Source organism: Pelodiscus sinensis, chromosome 9 (assembly GCF_052426305.1).
Source record: "Pelodiscus sinensis isolate ZL-2025 chromosome 9, ASM5242630v1, whole genome shotgun sequence".
Classification (NCBI taxonomy): Eukaryota; Metazoa; Chordata; order Testudines; family Trionychidae; genus Pelodiscus; species Pelodiscus sinensis.
The window spans coordinates 62,120,770-62,137,627 of NC_143060.1; the positions used below are offsets into that span (position 1 = coordinate 62,120,770).

Genomic DNA, 16,858 nt, shown 5'->3' on the forward strand with positions numbered 1-16,858 from the left:
GCTACATCTGCCCTGAGCTCATCCCGTTTGTAGGAAATCAGGCTTTTACAGTTTACACACAACCCGTACTTTTATCTTTGGGCATAAGACATGCCTGAAACCACTGAGTGATACTCTGAACTGCAGTTAGTGTCCTTCTTATGGCTAAGGCACTGGTCTTGGTTGCAAGGTATCTAGGTTCAAACCCCAGCTTTGTCACCGAGTCCGAATGACTGAAGCAAGCCACTGACCTAGCTTTCCCAGGGGTGTATTGAGGAGAGACTGGGGGGAGGAGAGCTTCGGGAGTCACTGAGGGCCATGAAACAGCCGCTCAATAAAATAAGTCCCACACGGACGGGGCTCTGGACAGCAGATGCAGACTTGCAGCAATTCACACCATTACCTGTGGCCTCACGAAGCTCCATGCGCAGATGCCGCTCCAAGGATTCCATGGTGATCTCCTCCCTGGTCCGTCCAGCTCGCCAGAAGTCCAGAGCCACCTGGTTGAGGGTGTTCCCACCAATGTTACTGGGAAGGAAAGGGAAGATAAACATTAAGATAATTTCCCACAAAATCGTATGTCACAAGCCACTAACAGCACCCAGCTTTCCTCTCAGGCCCAGGCCTCGGGACAGTTGGCAGAACAAGGATTCATCTAGCCCAGGGGTCGGCAACCTATGGCTCCTGGGGGGAAGCCCCGAGGTTCCCTGCCAGGGAACAAGCAGAGCTAAGAATGCTCTGTGCAACAGTATCTTCCTTCCCCCTGGCATGGGTGAAACCAGGAAGCAAAGATGGCTCCCTGGCTACGTCTAGACTGGCATGATTTTCCGCAAATGCTTTTAACGGAAAAGTTTTCCGTTGAAAGCATTTGCAGAAAAGAGCATCTAGATTGGCACGGACGCTTTTCCGCAAAAGCACTTTTTACAAAAAAGCGTCCGTGCCAATCTAGACACGGTTTTGCACAAGAAAGCCCCGATCGCCATTTTCGCCATCAGGGCTTTTTTGCACAAAAAAATACTGCGTTGTCTACACTGGCCCTCTTGTGCAAAAGCATTTGTGCGAGAGGGCTTTTGCCCGAACGGGAGCAGCATAGCATTTCCGCAAGAACAATGACAATCTTACATGAGATCGTCGGTGTTCTTGCGGAAATTCAAGCGGCCAGTGTAGGCAGCTCGCAAGTTTTTCCGCAAAAGCGCCTGCTTTTGCGGAAAAACTTGCCAGTCTAGACGCAACCCCTGTGTATTGCTAATTTATTCCCTCCGGACACACTTCCAGCAGCCTCCCCGCCAACCCTTCCCAGAGGCTTCCTGCCAGCAAATGGGAGCAGCAGGAAGCACATTGGAACACATTGCTTGCTGCGCAGCGCAAAAACAAGTGCGCCCCCCCCCCACTTCTTCATGCCCAGACACCCCCCTCACCCACCGCACCGGCCAGGCAGCCTGCCCCCAGGTCCCTGGCCAGAATCCCACCTGCCCATGGCCCCCTGGCCAGGCAGCCGGCCCCCAGCCTGCTCCTGCCCCCGGACAGGTAGCCTGTCCCTCCTGTCCAGATCTCACCCCCTCCTATACCTCACCTGCTGCCCAGATCCCATACTCTCATCCCTATTTCATTCACTGACAGCCTTGTCCCACACACTTAATGCCTCACTTTTTGCCCCAACCCAGAGTCTCAGCGGGCCCACCAAATCCACTAACCTTGGAACCCCAGAAGAGTCAATCTGGCCTGAGGCCTTGAACATCAGTCCTTCCAGCCCCTCTCCCCAACTCTGGGGCTGGAGCACCAGTGGAGTGAGGTGTGTCAGTTGGGGGCCACATCAGTGAGGGTTGGGGAGTTTTGGAGAGTTTTTTTGCTTCTCACTTATGTGGTCCCCCAACCCAAAAAAGGTTCCCCACTCTTGCCATAAATAAAGACAATATTGAAATCTTGTGCCTTGGACATAGTATTTTATTTTGTTTAAAAATGAAGCCTGGCCAACAAGCTCCCAATTGGGGCCCAGCCCCCATCTTGCCGTAGCATCATAACACTCCTGTACCCCACCCACCACCACTGAGCCCATCATACACCTGAAGCCCCTGCTCTGAGCCCCTCATAATCCCAAATCCCCAAACTCATGCACCCCCACATCCCCAGTCATAACACTCCAGCACCTCTACACACCCCACCTTGTGCCCTGAGTCCATCATACACCCCGATCTCCTGCCCTGAGCTCCTCATACAGCCTCCTTCCATAAGACTGACAGAAAACAGCCTGAATGCGCATGAAGCTGGATTTGACCAGTTATGATGTAAACAACAAAGAATTGTGCAAAAAGATGCAGCAGCAGACGTCCCATTAAATAAAGCCTGTGAGTACAACGTTTCATTTGTGCTATCCGTAATCATTATATCAATTATCAGTATTACATTTTTGGTCATGCAAATGGGCATTCTTATATGGCTTTTTGTTGACCACTTGTTCTGAATGTTGATGTTGTTTGGCTCTTTGGCTTGGGGCTAGCTCATGGGTTGGCAGCCTTTCCAAACCAAAGCCCTGCCTTTCCACTGAAGGGTCTGCTCACACCCAGGCCCTAGAGGAATCAACTTCCCAATCAACTTCCATTCTCCAGTTATGCTTTTTAGGGGTAGGCCCCACCCTCCCAGACTACGGCCCACTGTGAATCAAGAGTACAGAACATTGACTACAGCCCCTTTATCTCCCAGCCCCATCTGCAGAGAAGTCTCCAGGCGCAGACAACTCTGCAAAGGGCAGGGAACCCAGCACGAGTCCCATCAGAGGCCACAGTCCAGACAGTACTGTGTGTGGAAGAGAAAGTGGAACTGGGAGATTGTGAAGGCAGGAGAGAACCCACATTGGGGTCCTTGTTGCCCGACTAGCTCTTTGTAAGGGGAAAGGCAGCTGGAACTCACACAGCAGGGTCATTTTTAAAATGCTTGTTTCTCTAAGCAGACATGTACGTACTGCACTGAAAGGGGCAAGGCGAGCACTGAAACTTGCAAAAGGAGCCCCAAACAGCAGGCCAAATTATTCCAGACAGTATGGTCTGGAAACAGCGCGAGCCCTGCGGAGGGAGTCACACCAGCTAGAGGGAGGCAGCTCACTATCCTCACCTTAAGATGTGTGGGGAGGGGAGATGATGTGGCAGAGCTCCCAGGACAAAAGCTGCCTGGGCCCTTCAAGTGTTTTCCCCGAATTAAGGGAGAGAGAAAATTGGGGACTGGAGGACACACTTGCACGCTCCCTTCTCCAAAGGGTTCTTGAGCCATTTCCAAAGATGAAGACAACAAATGTATAGTTGAGTCAAAGACTATCCCATTGTCCACCCCTTCGTTCTGTGCCGCCTACTCCTGCTACCCCAGCTCCCCTTCACATTTGAGCCAGCTCTGTCCAGGGAGCTGCAGCTCCCTCCCACCCCCCGCTCACCTCTGGGATCAACAGGAAAGAAGCCCCTTCTGTTTCAGAGACACAGCCATCCCTGTAAGAGGAGGACCTAGTGTGGCACAGTTTCAATGACCTCTCCAAGAGCAGTCTGGTTTCTAGATGACAGACGTGCAAAGCCAGTGTCTATGGGCATGCAGCCTGCTTCCCACAACAGAGGGCAGCGTCACAGAGGGGGCCTGCTACCCTCCTCCCTGCAGCATGACAAAACAGCACTTGGGATCACACGGGGCTCAAGGCTCCCCTCAGCGCGGCAGGGAAAGTAGCCACAATGGTAGGGTAGCTCCCTACCTCCCTCTATCCTGTGGCTCAATCCCAGCTCCCTCTCCACAAACATACTGACCAAGGATTCGGGGGCCTACTTCCCCCGACCACTGGGCCAGTTCTGAAGACCAGACAGTTCTGAAAATGCCAAGGCATGTGCCTTCTGAGCAGATAAATTCAGCGGGGATAAGGCCGAGAGAAAAGCCCAGGCCTCTGACCATCAGGATAAAGTAGGGGTCATGGGACATGTTGTGCCACAGCAGACTTGTGGCCTAATTTGGCATCTCCAGCAGATGTTCAAGTGGAAGGTAAAAACTATTAATTAATTGTGCAACACTGGCCCAGCTTTCTGGACTATGGCATCTAAGGGGGTGTTTAATGCTGGTCTTCAAGAGCCTTGGGGAAAACAGATCCCTCCCCCCGCAACCAGAACCTTGTTTCTAGGGTCTGTGGTAGTCACCTGAGGAACAGGAAAATGGATCTCCTGTAATCCACCTCGCTGATGCTGGTGTGAGGATCCACACAGGGCTTGATGGCATCCAGCAGGCCAGAGTGAAGCTTCTCCGCCTCATCAAAGATGAACAAGGACTGTTTGCAGAGCTGCACCGTCTCCCTTATCTGCTTCTTCAGCTGACCCTGCAGGGCAGAGGCAAAAAGTGTGAACTGGCCAGTAGCTGGCCTGTGTACAGGTCACGTGGGGTTTCTCGACTGCGCTAACTGCATCCTCGACACAGGCGCAGCTGCCACGGAAGACAGAGCTCCTCACAGTCAGCACCCCACCCGCTGCTCCATGCCCTCTCGTATCTCCCACTGGGAGAGGCTGGGACAACCGCCGGGAGCTGCTCCGCTGCAAGTGCTCCTGCACCATCCCCAGCAGCTGAGAGCACTAATCATTACACTCAGGCTTCAGAATGGCCCTCTTCTGAGAGAGGCCAGCCCTGGAGTGGTACTGGGCTCTCTCACAGCTAGTGGCTTCTGCTGGGAAGGGCTCGAACTGGGCTGGCACAGAGCTCTCCTGCAGCCAGTAATCCTGCACTATCTTCTGCTAAGAGCTGGGGCTGAACTAGCTACCTATTCAGAAACGCCCCTTTGACTGGGACTGAAGAGACCAGGACTGAGTTACCCCCTACTACAACCAACAGCTGTGGTGGCTGGTAACACTGGAGTTCTCTCACCTGGTACAAGTCCACATATTTGGGGTGTGGGAAATGAAAGAGTGAGATAAAGACTTTAACACACTCGCTTTTCAGCCCATCACGGTACAGGTGATCAGCAATCATCCGAGCGACAAAGTTTTTCCCAGTGCCAGACCAGCCATGGAACAACAGGGCCAGGGCCTTCGCCGGCTGTGGGGTCTCCAGGAAGCTTCTCATTGCTCTGAGAATGACATTCTTTGCCAAGTGCTGCCCATGTAGCCTCCTGTTCAGGTCCGACTCCAACCCTGCAGAATAAGAGAAGACACTCACCTTACACTCACGTCTACCAGCTATCATATTAGCATAGGAACCAGTCAGTTTGGCTATGCACTGTAGAGATGTTAGACAGATGCTTATCAGATAGTCCAGTGAAGTACTTGACTACTTGCTTCCCCCCTTGCTGCCTCTGTATGAGAGGCAGCGGGGGAGGTAGGACGACACAGGAGACAGTGCTGGGGGTAGCCGGCTTAAAAGCCGGTCTCCATGGTGCCACCTGCCTCACCCCCCTGCTGCCTCTATCAGACTCAGTGGGAGGACAGGGGGAGTAGCGCAAGAAGGCAACCTCTGTCTGTGGGGGTCCCAGCAGGAAGCTGCCGTCAATTAATCCCTGTGCACAGCAGCCTGGGTTGGCCACGTGCAGAGGCTGCTCTGGCAGCAGCCCCTGGCCACAGCCAGGTCTGGCCGCCGCAAAGAGGGGCTGTTGCTGGAGCAGCCACTGTTCCCAAACAGGGGCTGCTGTACTGGGCACAAGCCAAGACTGAGCAGACCCGGTTCGCACTGGTCTGGGATGTGCACTTCCGCATTTTAAATGTGATAAGAGCCCAGAGACTCTTTCTACATTTAAAATGCAGAGCTGCAGTGTGGGCAGCTCCTGGAGCTGGCACAAGCCAGAACTGCTCAGTCCTGGTTCGAGCCAGGTCTGGGAGCTACCTCCATTGCATCTCTGCAGAGCGGTCCTTATTGACTAATCGTGTAGTCGATACAAATTGTATCAACTACACGATTAGTCAGATAACTGCAATTTAATATCCTTAACACATTGAGCCCAGGATAGCATTAGGCATTCTGCCTTGCATTGCTGGAGGGTATGCCAATTCAGGGATCTCCCTGCCGTGGTGTTACAAAGGCAGAGCTAGACTGGAAAGAAACATGAGTGATTTGGTCACGGGAGTGGAAATCAGGATTCTTGGCCATGGATCCAGGCAAGTCACTGACTCTCTTTTCCCCCTCTGGAAAATGGAGAGTATTTACCCATTTCATGCGATATTTAGTTAATTAACATTTGCCAAAAGGCACTAAAATCCCCAAGTGGGAGCCTCCAGAGAAGTACAAAGTATCAGTCACTGTTTGCTTTGATTACTGAAGTCTCAGAGCCCAATCACAGCTTGTGACATTTTCACATGGACTAGATACAGAGCTCTAGGTCAGGACTGGGAGAAGGGGATGGGGCTTGGTAGTCCCTCTCTGGACAAGCTCTGCTACTCCCTTCCCCATGCTCTGTGCACGCAGGAGCTCACAGGCAGGAAGAGGCATGGTCTCTGCTCTGAAAGCACTTTGCACAGGGCTACTAAGATTCTGTATTGGCTCTTCTAAGAACTGGGAACTAGAGGTTTCACTCGAGCTGACGGGAGAACATGACACACACATGCTCCATTTAGTACTTCTCTAGTCTTCATTTCTACTGCATCCGAGCGCCTCACACTCTAACGTATTTAAGGCTAGGTGATACTGACGTCCCCATTATACAGATGTTGAACCGCGGCACAGAGACTAAGTGACGTGCCCAAGGTTACACAGAGTTGTAGCAGAACAGGGAACTGAACCTGGGTCTCCCAAGTTCCAATATAGCACATTAAACACTAAACTGTCCTCTTTTTCAAGGGTCTTTACCTGTTACGTTGTTGACTATTCTGCAGTCTCCTGTCTCACAGCAGTTTCCAAAGCTGCAATACCAGCTGGAGAGGATCTCCAGATAATCCTGACCCACCAGGGGCAAGCTCCAACCTAGAGAAGAGAAAAGAAATGGCTGATAGGCCACCTGCATCCTGGGGATAACCCTTGCCCTATTAGCTTTGAGTTCCTTACAGACCCTATCAACTTCACAGCAACGGCAATGTCCATATCCACAGCACAACAAGGGCTAGGGAGGGGGGGGTAGACAGACAGTCACTCAGATGGTATGTAGGAGCTATTGGGTGAAGCCCAAATACCCAGTTACTGAGGGTAACTACACACACCTCTGGGAAGACAAAAAGTAGTCATGTAGTACTTTAAAGTAATAGAGATGTAGCCGTGTTAGTCTGGTCTAGCCGTGTTAGTCTGGACTTAGTCCTGTCTTTTGTAGCACTTTAAAGACTAACAAGATGCTTTAATAGGTGACAAGCTTTCATGGGCAGACCCACTTCTCTTCAGATCATATTCTGAAAGTGAATAGGTATAGAAAATGGGGGTTGGGGGGAGTGACAAGGAAGGAGGAAATTACTTATTGTAAGCGTCAAATAAGTGGCTTATCTGTGGTATGCTCTGTGGTTGTGGGTTGACCTGTGAGTTGGACAGAGACTAAGTGACTTGCCCAAGGTTACACAGAACAGGGAACTGAACCTGGGTCTCCCAAGTTCCAATATAGCAACCACCACAGGGCATACAACAATAAAACTAATGCTGGAACTTTCCCTTGCAACAAACACTGTTGCCAGCTTTGTCCACATATTTACTCTGGAGACACCATCACTGGACCTAACCATGTCAGTTATACGATCAAGGGCTCATATTCCTGTACGTCCAGCAATGTGATATATGCCATTATGTGCCAACAATGTCCCTCTGTGATGTATACTGGACAACTTGCTCAGTCACTTCACCAGAGAATTAATGCTCACAAATTAGACATCACACATCTCCACACAGAAAAACCTATTAGCCTACATTTTAATCAAACTGGCCATTCCCTTAAACACCTAACAACATGCGGCTTACTACAACAGCAGATTACAGAGAGACTTCAGAACTAAAATTTGACATGTTGCGAATGGGCCTTAATTTAGATAATTACCTTACACATTACAAAGACAGCCTTCTCCACCTGTTCATATTCGCAGTAACTCCAGAGAAGCCACTTAATGACACTTACAATAAGCAATTTCCTCCTTCCTTGTCACTTCTCCCCCCTCGCCCCCACCTTCTATGCTATGTATCTGATTCCTTACTGCATATTTTGTTTACTTTTTCATTGTATCCATCTGTTACATAATGGCTATGCCTATTCGCTTTCAGAATATGATCTGAAGAAGTCTGTCTGCCCCACATCACCTAATAAAGCATCTTGTTAGTCTTTAAAGTGCTACATGACTTTTTTGGTTTTACCAAGATCAGACTAACATGGCTATTTCTCTGTTACTTTTCATCTCTGGGAAGGACACTCAGTCAAAAAGGTGAAATCCCCATTACGCTAGGGGCTAAGCCCCACAGGAGACGGGACACCACCTCTCGGGTTGGAAATCCCCTTTAAGATCCCAGGCAGATGAACCCACACAGCTCAGCAGGGCCTGCTTCCTCCCTGCGCTTCCTCCCTCAGGCTGTGCTGGCGGGTCAGACGGCAGCAAAGTAGACGCACGAGCCCTGAGCCACGGAAATGAATTAGGGAGCAGCGCGCGCTCAGACACACACAGGGGCGCGCGGCGCCTGCCTCTCTGGAGCTCCCTGGTGACCCGGGCTTTGCCCCCCCCCTAACAGCGGTGGGAACACGCAGCCCCTGGGGCCGGCCCGGCTGGGTTTCTGCCGGTGCGGGAAGGACCCTGCAGCGCCAGGGCGGGGGGGGGGGCAGCTCCTCACCCTGCGGCTCCCGGCTGGGCTCCTCCCGCGGCTGCTCGCAGCCCTGCTCCCGCCAGGGCTGCCCCGGGAGGTCGCGCACCTCCGGCTCCGCGTCCCCAGGCGCCCGGCCCCGCCCGAGGCAGCAGAGCAGCAGCAGCAGCAGCCCGGCCCCGCGCGCCATGGCTCCCCGGCCGGCGCCGAGCCCGCTACCGCCCCCGGGCCGGGCAGGGTGGGGCCAGCGCGCCGCCCACTAGGGCCAGGGAGCCCCGGGGACACGTGGCCCTGCACGGGGCGGGGCGCTCCCCCAGCCCGCGGCTCCACTCGCGCCTGGCGCTTTCCCGCAGCTTGGCCGAGCACGGGCTCCTCGCGGGCCGGGCTGCCCCCTTCCGACGACAATGGGGCTTAAGGCAACCGCCTCCAATTGGCCCGGCCCTGGAGCGATGCCCGGCGGTTTTCTCCTCTGGGAAGCCCAGTGATTTGCAATCTAAGAGCCTCAGGTTTTAAAGGCTGCGTTGCAGAACGAGAGGGGCCAGATCCTGGCCTCAGCTGGGAACATGCCCAGAGGAAGGGTGAGCCCCTCTTGCATTGTCCTTTCCTCACTGGGTCTGCACAGCCCATGCTAGAGCAGTGCCAGACACCATCACCCACAGACAGGGTAGCTAAGGCCCTTCCACCAATGTTTCCTCTAATCTTTTCCATCCATGGTTCCCTAGGGAAGTAGTGGAGTCTCCATCCCTAGAGGTGTTTAAGTCTCGGCTTGACAAAGCCCTGGCCGGGTTGATTTAGTTGGGATTGGTCCTGCCTAGAGCAGGGGGCTGGACTTGATGACCTCCTGAGGTCTCTTCCAGCTCTAGGATTCTATGGGTGGATTTTTTTCCATCTGTATATGGAATAAATTATGTGCACCAAGGCATGTGCAAATATGCACAACCAGGAGAAGTACAACACTGTGAGTACTCTATCAGCTGCGCAGCATTGGAATTTCTCCTCAGCAGAGGCCCAAGTGCACAGCTGCCTTCTGCCATACACGGCCTGTACTAATTGATTCCTTTCTACAGTAATTGATTTTTTCTTTATAGTTTGGGGTGCGCTGGAGGAATAAGCAGCCGTCCTAAAATAGGCCAGAATAGTTGCAGAGCTTTTCTATCTGCCCTACAGCTCACTGCCTTCAAAAGGGAAGGTAAATATCTTCATAGTTAGAGTAGGTAGGGATGGGGGAGGGGCGTCCTATTCCTTGCTGTATGACTTTAGACAAGAGTCACTGATCTTTTACCATGGAAATGCAGGCACCCACAGAATCAGCTACAGGAGAGCAGATAGGAATAGATTCCAGCTGCACTTTGCAAGGGCTTAGCTACCAAAGGAGAAAACATACAGCCCACACTAAGTAAGGCCTGACACACCCAGGCTTAGCTAGTCCAAGAAGCAAGCAGCCTCATCATGTAAACCTGTTCCCCTAAGGCATCCTTAGTCTGTACTTTTAAAGAAAGGAGCTTCTAGGATTGCATATAAAGTGAGATTAATATTGGAGCAAAGTAGGGTTGCTAGATGGTTTCACAAAAAATACCAAACCTCCCCCCGCCCCCAAAACGCCAGGAAAAAATTCCGTCAGGCGCCCAAGACAGGCTTCGGGAAAAATAGAAAATACAGGCAGTCCCCGAGTTACGCGGATCCGACTTATGTCGGATCCGCAGTTACGAACGGGGCCCTCTCCCTGGTCTCCAGCAGACCAGGGAGAGGAAGCAAAGCGGCGGAGCACGCAGGCAGCGGACAGCCCAGACGCGTCTGGGCTGTCCGCTGCCGGCATGTTCCGCCGCTTTGCTCTGCTTTGCTCCCCGTCCCCCTGGTCTGCAAACCAGAAGGACGGGGAGCAAAGCGGCGGAACACGCGGGCAGCAGACAGCCCAGATGCGCGTCTGGGCTGTCTGCTGCCCGCGTGTTCCGCTGCTTTGCTCCCCGTCCCCCTGGTCTGCAGACCAGGGGGACGGGGAGCAAAGCAGAGCAAAGCCACAGAGCCCGAGGGCAGCAGGACAGCCATGGCGCATCTGGGCTGTCCCGCTGCCCCCGTGCTCGCGGCTTTGCTCCAGACACCTGTGGTACAGCAGCTGGGGCGCTGCCGGTTGGTCCTGTAGCGCCGCTCTGGGCGCTATTGGACCAACCCAGCAGCACCCTAGCTGCTCTGCCCCAGGCGTCCTGATTCAGCCACTGCTGGTCAGTTTCAGCAGCGGCTGAATCAGGACGCCTGGGGCAGAGCAGCTTGGGTGCTGCTGGGTTGGTCCAGTAGCGCCGAGGAGCGGCGGCGCTACTGGACCAACCCAGCAGAACCCCAGCTGCTCTGCCCCAGGCATTCCCAAGTCAGCTGCTGCTGAAACTGACCAGTGGCTGACTACAGGAAGCTCCTGCCCCGGGCTTCCTGGAATCAGCCGCTGATCAGTTTCAGTAGCAGCTGACTTGGGGATGCCTGGGGTTCTTAAGTTGAATCTGTATGTAAGTCAGAACTGGCATCCAGATTCAGCCGCTGTTGAAACTGATCAGTTTCAGCAGCGGCTGAATCTGGACGCCAGTTCCGACTTACATACAGATTCAACTTAAGAACAAACCTACAGTCCCTATCTTGTACGTAACCCGGGGACTGCCTGTACTGGACATTTTAGATGTCCAATATTTTATGAATATTTTTACCAGATGGAAGGCACAAATACCGGGCTGTCTGGTTAAATACCAGACACCTGGCAATCAAAGAAAAGTGATGTGCAGTTAGGAATGAAACCTGGAGATAGAGTCCCTGTACAGCAGCCATTCATAAATCCAGATGCTGTCTGGCACAGCTTGCCTTGGGAGTAGTGAAAGACTAGCACCTACATTTAGTGAGGACAAGGTCAAGGTCACTTGTTATATTCCAGTCCTTCTTATCATCCACTCCTGCGCCTCCATAGCTTAGAGCTGGAGATTCAATCCCTAGACATGGAGTACATTTTCAGGACATCTAACTGCTCGTGGGAAACTGCAACGGTCAGTTTTTAAATAAGGCTGGGAATTCATTCATTTCAGGTGGTGGTACACCAGAGCAATTTAAAAGTGAGCAAGCTATCCAAAGGAATACACCACCATCTAGAGGTTGTTACAAATATTACAAATCGTGGTCTCAATCCACAGGAATTGTCCAGCAGGTTGGAAAGGAAAACTTGCTCTGAAAACCAGGCAGGAATCGCTTGATCATTGTCTTCAGTCCACCCCCTCTGGGGCACCTGGTGCTGGCCACTGTCAGCAGACAGGCTACTGGGCTAGATGGACCTTTGGTCTGACCCAGTACAGCTATTCTTACATTCAAGATGAAATGTGACCTATGCTATGCAGGAGATCAGCCTATATAAACATAATTTCCTTTTTGGTTTTAAAAATCTATGTAAATGTAACACCTCTAACCCTATGCCTAAATAATGAGCACTGATTTAATGCCAACCTGCCTATACCTTATGGTTTCTCTACAAAGTTGAACCAGTTTAAGCAACAAAAGACAGGACTATGCAGTACTTTAAAGACTAACAAGCAAGACCAGACTAACACGGCTACATCTCTAGTACTAGTTTAAGATAGATAATTTAACCCAGTGGTTCCCAAACTTTTAGGCATCACGCCCCCTTTTTGATTTTTGAGAAACCCTCACCCGCCCCCCCAAAAATAGCAGCAAAACTTGTTGAGGGGGGGAAAAAGGAACTGATGGGAGATGAGAAACAAAAATAGCAAAACTTGGGGGAGGGAGATTGATGGGGGGGCTGGGTCACCTCACCCCCCCCCCCCCGGAATTTCTTCACCCCCCAGTTTGGGAACCCATGGTTTAACCAAACCAACCATTTTAAAATCTAGTTCAAAAAACCCTGTATAGACACATTTTAAACTTGCCTTATATCAACTTAGTTGAAACCAGTTCCTTACCATATTAAAATAAACGTAGATATCTGCCTCAGCTCAACTACGTAAGTTTTAAAAACACCCCACATTAAACTGGGGCCACTGTTTGTCTAGACAAGTCCTTAGTCTGAGAAACATCTACAGAGGGAACGAACTCACCAAAAATAGCAAACGTTCCCAGGACACAGGGGTTTCAGATTCTAGGGGGAAAAAAGTTTACAAACGCAAAGATTGTGAGAAAAAGAAAACGGTTAACTGACCACCAAACACACTGCTTCCGTGGTAGCTGGGGAGATCTGACAGGTCACCGGCATAGGGCATCAAAACAGAATAGCGAAGTTACTCACTTTGGTGCAGTAACTGTCTTTGAGCTGTCTCCCCACGTGGGTGCTCCACTGTAGATGCTGGGCTTGCCCCGGTGCTGCAGAACAGAGATTTTTCCCTAGCAGCATTCGGCCGGACCGTGCATGAGTGGTGTCATCTTGCAGCATTTGCACTTTTGTACGGTCACGCAGTTCAGCTCCCGCCAGTTCCTTGAAACCGCCTCAGAATCTAGAAGACAATGAAAAAAGACTCCAAAGCGGGGAGGAGGGTGGGTAGTGGAGCACCCACAGGGACACACATCTCGAAGAATGACAGTTACTGCACCCAGGTGAGTAACTTCACTTTCTTTTTCGACTGATGTCCCCGAGGGTGCTCCACTGTAGGTGACTACGCAGCAGGACCCCGATGTAGTAGGAAGGTGGAACTCGGAGTCTCTATTTGTGTACTGATGAGAGTACTACTGATGCCACTGAGGTATCTGAGAGCTGTCTCCACTGAATTGCATAATGTTTTACAAATGTGTCATGTGATGACTAGTTGGCTGTTCTACAAATGTCTTTAAAGGAAACACCCCTGAGAAAGGTTGTTGACGCCACCATCACTCTAGTGGAATGGGCCCTAGGTTGTGTTGAAAGAGGTACGCATCTTGCAGCGTAACACTCGGTTATACAAGCAGTTATTTTTGAGATGCGCTGAGGCGATATTGGCTGTCCTTTCGATTACTTGGCTAAGAAACAATGAGTCGGTCTGATTTTCTGAAGGATTTCGTGTGTTCTATATAAAAAGAGAGTGCTCTACAGACATCGAGCATGTGGAGATGCACTTCACACAACGAAGCACGTGGTTTCAGATAGAAGGATGGTAGAATTCCTGGCTCATTGATATGAAAGGCCGAACAGACCTTGGGGATGAATGCTGGGTGGAGCCTTAAAACTACTCCATTCTTACTGAAAATGGTATATGGTGGCATTGCCATAACTCACTGACCCCTGCATGCTGATGTGATGGCGAGGAGGAAAACTACCTTCATAGTCAGTATATGTAGCGGTATAGTAGACAACGGTTCGAATGGTGGTGTGGTTAGAGCCTCAAGTACTATATCTAGGTTCCATACTGGAAGAATGGGTTTGCAAGGGGGACTTAAATTCATAAGACCCTTCATGAATCTCTTGGTAATTGGGTGGGCGAACAGGGAGGTGTCTTCAACAGGCTGTCTGAAAGCAGAAATCGCCGCAAAGTGCACCCTGAGAAAAGGTAAAGTCAATCCTGTGTGTTTTAGGTACAGCAAGTAGTCAAGGATGACGGGAAGGGGAGCTGACTGTCAGAGCAGATGCTGTGTGGAACACCACATAACAAACCTGAGCCATTTTGAAAGGTAAGTGGTTCTGGTCATTTGTCTTCTGCTGTGGATTAGTATCTCTCTGACCTGTGTAGAGCAGAAGGGTTCGGAGGGATTGAGCCAAGTAGGAGCCATGCCGTGAGCTGCAAGGTGTGTATCTGGGGGGTGTCACAGTGACCCTTGGTTCTGGGTGAGAAGGTTTGGGAGAGTTGGAAGCGGGTAAGGTCTGCATGGTGACATGCGTTGAAGGAAGGGGAACCAATGTTGACGCGCCCATGCTGGTGCTATTAGTGTGACGGTGGCCCTGTCCGTTTTGACTTTTTGCAGTACTTTGGGAATGAGACCCGTGGGTGGAAAGGCATACAGGAGAGGCTCGTTCCAATCAATAAACGCATCACCCAGAGAGCCGGGACCAAGACCAGCCATGGAGCAGTATTCGTGGCATTTCTTGTTGTGACAGGTGGCAAAAAGATCTATGAGGGGAGTACCCCAATGTTGGAAGAGGAGGTGGAGGACTCCATCATGAAGCTCCTATTTGTGATCCGGTGCAAAGTGCCTGCTCAGGAAAACCACCACAACGTTCATGCTAGGGAAAAATCTCCGTTCCGCGGTACCAGGGCAAGCCCAGCACCCACAGGGATAACACTAGAAGAAGAACCAGGCTGCTGCAGAGGGACTGCATTTGATAGGAGTTAAAAAGAAAACAGAGGAATGAGTGCTTTCTAGTACCCTGCTGACCTTACCCCCAAAAACTAAGATAAGAGATGGACCAATATGCTAAATGTTATGGGACACAGTATGCTCCAATTTATCTGGCCTGGGGGACACCCACAACTTTCAGATAACGGCTAAACAGAAGTGCTATTCTGATCTACAGTTCTACTACTACATGTAGTCCTGTTAGTCACTTGCTAATAATGTCTCAATTAGCTTCCTTGAGCCAATCGGCTTCCACTTTTGCATAATACATAAAACGCCCTTTGTTTATTAAAACACCAAAAATTAAAGTTATATTTACAGGTGCTTTACATACAATTTTAGCATCAATTCTATTTGTAGGACGTTAAGTAAATTTGTCTTTTTTTTTTTTTTTTTTTTAAACAAAAAACAAACAGGATGGCATTCACCCAAGGGTTCTAAAAGAACTCAAATGGGAAATTGCAGAACTGTTAACTGTGGTTTGTAATCTATCCTTTAAATCGGCTTCCGTACCTACTGACTGGAAAATAGCTAACGTGACACCAATATTTAAAAAGGGCTCTAGAGGTGATCCTGGCAATTATAGACCGGTAAGTCTAACGTCAGAACTGGGCAAATTAGTCCAAACAATAGTTAAGAATAAAATTGTTAGGCACATAGAAGGACATAATTTGTTGGGCAAAAGTCAACATGGTTTCTGTAAACGGAAATCATGTCTTACTAATCTATTAGAGTTCTTTGAAGGGGTTAACAAACATGCGGACAAGGGGGATCCAGTAGATCTAGTATACTTAGATTTTCAGAAAGCCTTTGACAGAGTCCCTCACCAAAGGCTCTTGTGTAAATTACATTGTCATGGGATAAGAGGGAAGGTCCTTTCATGGATTGAGAACTGGTTAAAAGACAGGAAACAAAGGGTAGGAATAAACGGTAAATTTTCAGAATGGAGAGGGGTAGCTAGTGGTGTCCCCCAAGGGTCAGTCCTAGGACCAATCCTATTCAACTTATTCATAAATGATCTGGAGAAAGGGGTAAGCAGTGAGGTATTAAAGTTTGCAGATGATACTAAACTGTTCAAGATAGTAAAAACAGTTTTGTGAGATCTTTTGAAGTTCTTCACAGTCTGCTTCTAATTGATTGGGCAACAAAATGGCAAATGAAGTTTAATGTGGATAAGTGTAAAGTAATGCACATTGGAAAAAATAACCCCAACTATACATATAGTATGATGGGGGCTAATTTGGCTACGACATATCAGGAAAGAGATTTTGGAGTTATCGTGTATAGTTCTCTGGAAACGTTCACACAGTGTGCTGCGGTGGTCAAAAAGACAAATAGAATGTTAGGAATTATTAAGAAAGGGATAGAAAATAATACAGAATATCTTACTGCCCCTATATAAAACTATGGTATGCCCACATCTTGAGTACTGTGTACAGATGTAGTCTCCTCACCTCAAAAAAGATATTTTGGCCTTGGAAAGGGTTCAGAAAAGGCCAACTAAAATGATTAGGGGTTTGGAACAGGTCCCATATGGAGAGAGGCTAAAGCGACTGCATTTTTGCAGTTTGGAAAAGATACTGGGGGGATATTGATAGAGGTATGTAAAATCATGAGTGGTGTGGAGAGGGCGAATAAAGAAAAGTTGTTCATTAGTTCCCATAATATAAGGAACTAAAGAACACCAAATGATATTAATGGGTAGCAGGTTTAAAACTAATAAAAGAAAGTTCCTCTTCACATAGTCAACCTGTGGAACTCCTTGCTAGAGGAAGGTGTGAAGGCTAGGACTATAACAGAGTTTAAAGAGAAGCTAGATAAATTGATGGAGGTTAGGTCCATAAAAGGCTATTAGCTGGCGGATAGGAATGGTGTCCCTGTCCTCTGTTTGTCAGAGGCT

General features: G+C 49.9%; 1 protein-coding gene across 4 annotated transcripts in view; it reads right to left on the minus strand.

Annotated features, from left to right (window-relative positions):
- The window catches only part of TOR3A (torsin family 3 member A), a 51,345-nt gene extending 42,415 nt beyond the window's left edge, over positions 1 to 8,930 (minus strand). For 2 of the 4 annotated variants that reach the window (XM_075936857.2, XM_075936858.2), the window contains exons 1-5: positions 8,707 to 8,925; positions 6,766 to 6,879; positions 4,855 to 5,120; positions 4,140 to 4,315; positions 383 to 507 (exon numbers count right to left, since the gene is read on the minus strand). In XM_075936857.2, coding sequence (XP_075792972.2) covers positions 383 to 507; positions 4,140 to 4,315; positions 4,855 to 5,120; positions 6,766 to 6,879; positions 8,707 to 8,866 — 841 coding nt within the window. In that variant the 5' untranslated portion in view covers positions 8,867 to 8,925. Of the gene's footprint in view, positions 1 to 382; positions 508 to 4,139; positions 4,316 to 4,854; positions 5,121 to 6,765; positions 6,880 to 8,706 lie in introns of all 4 variants that reach the window. The other 2 variants (XM_075936855.2, XM_075936856.2) reach the window with 2 other exon arrangements.
- Between the last annotated feature and the right edge of the window lie 7,928 nt (positions 8,931 to 16,858).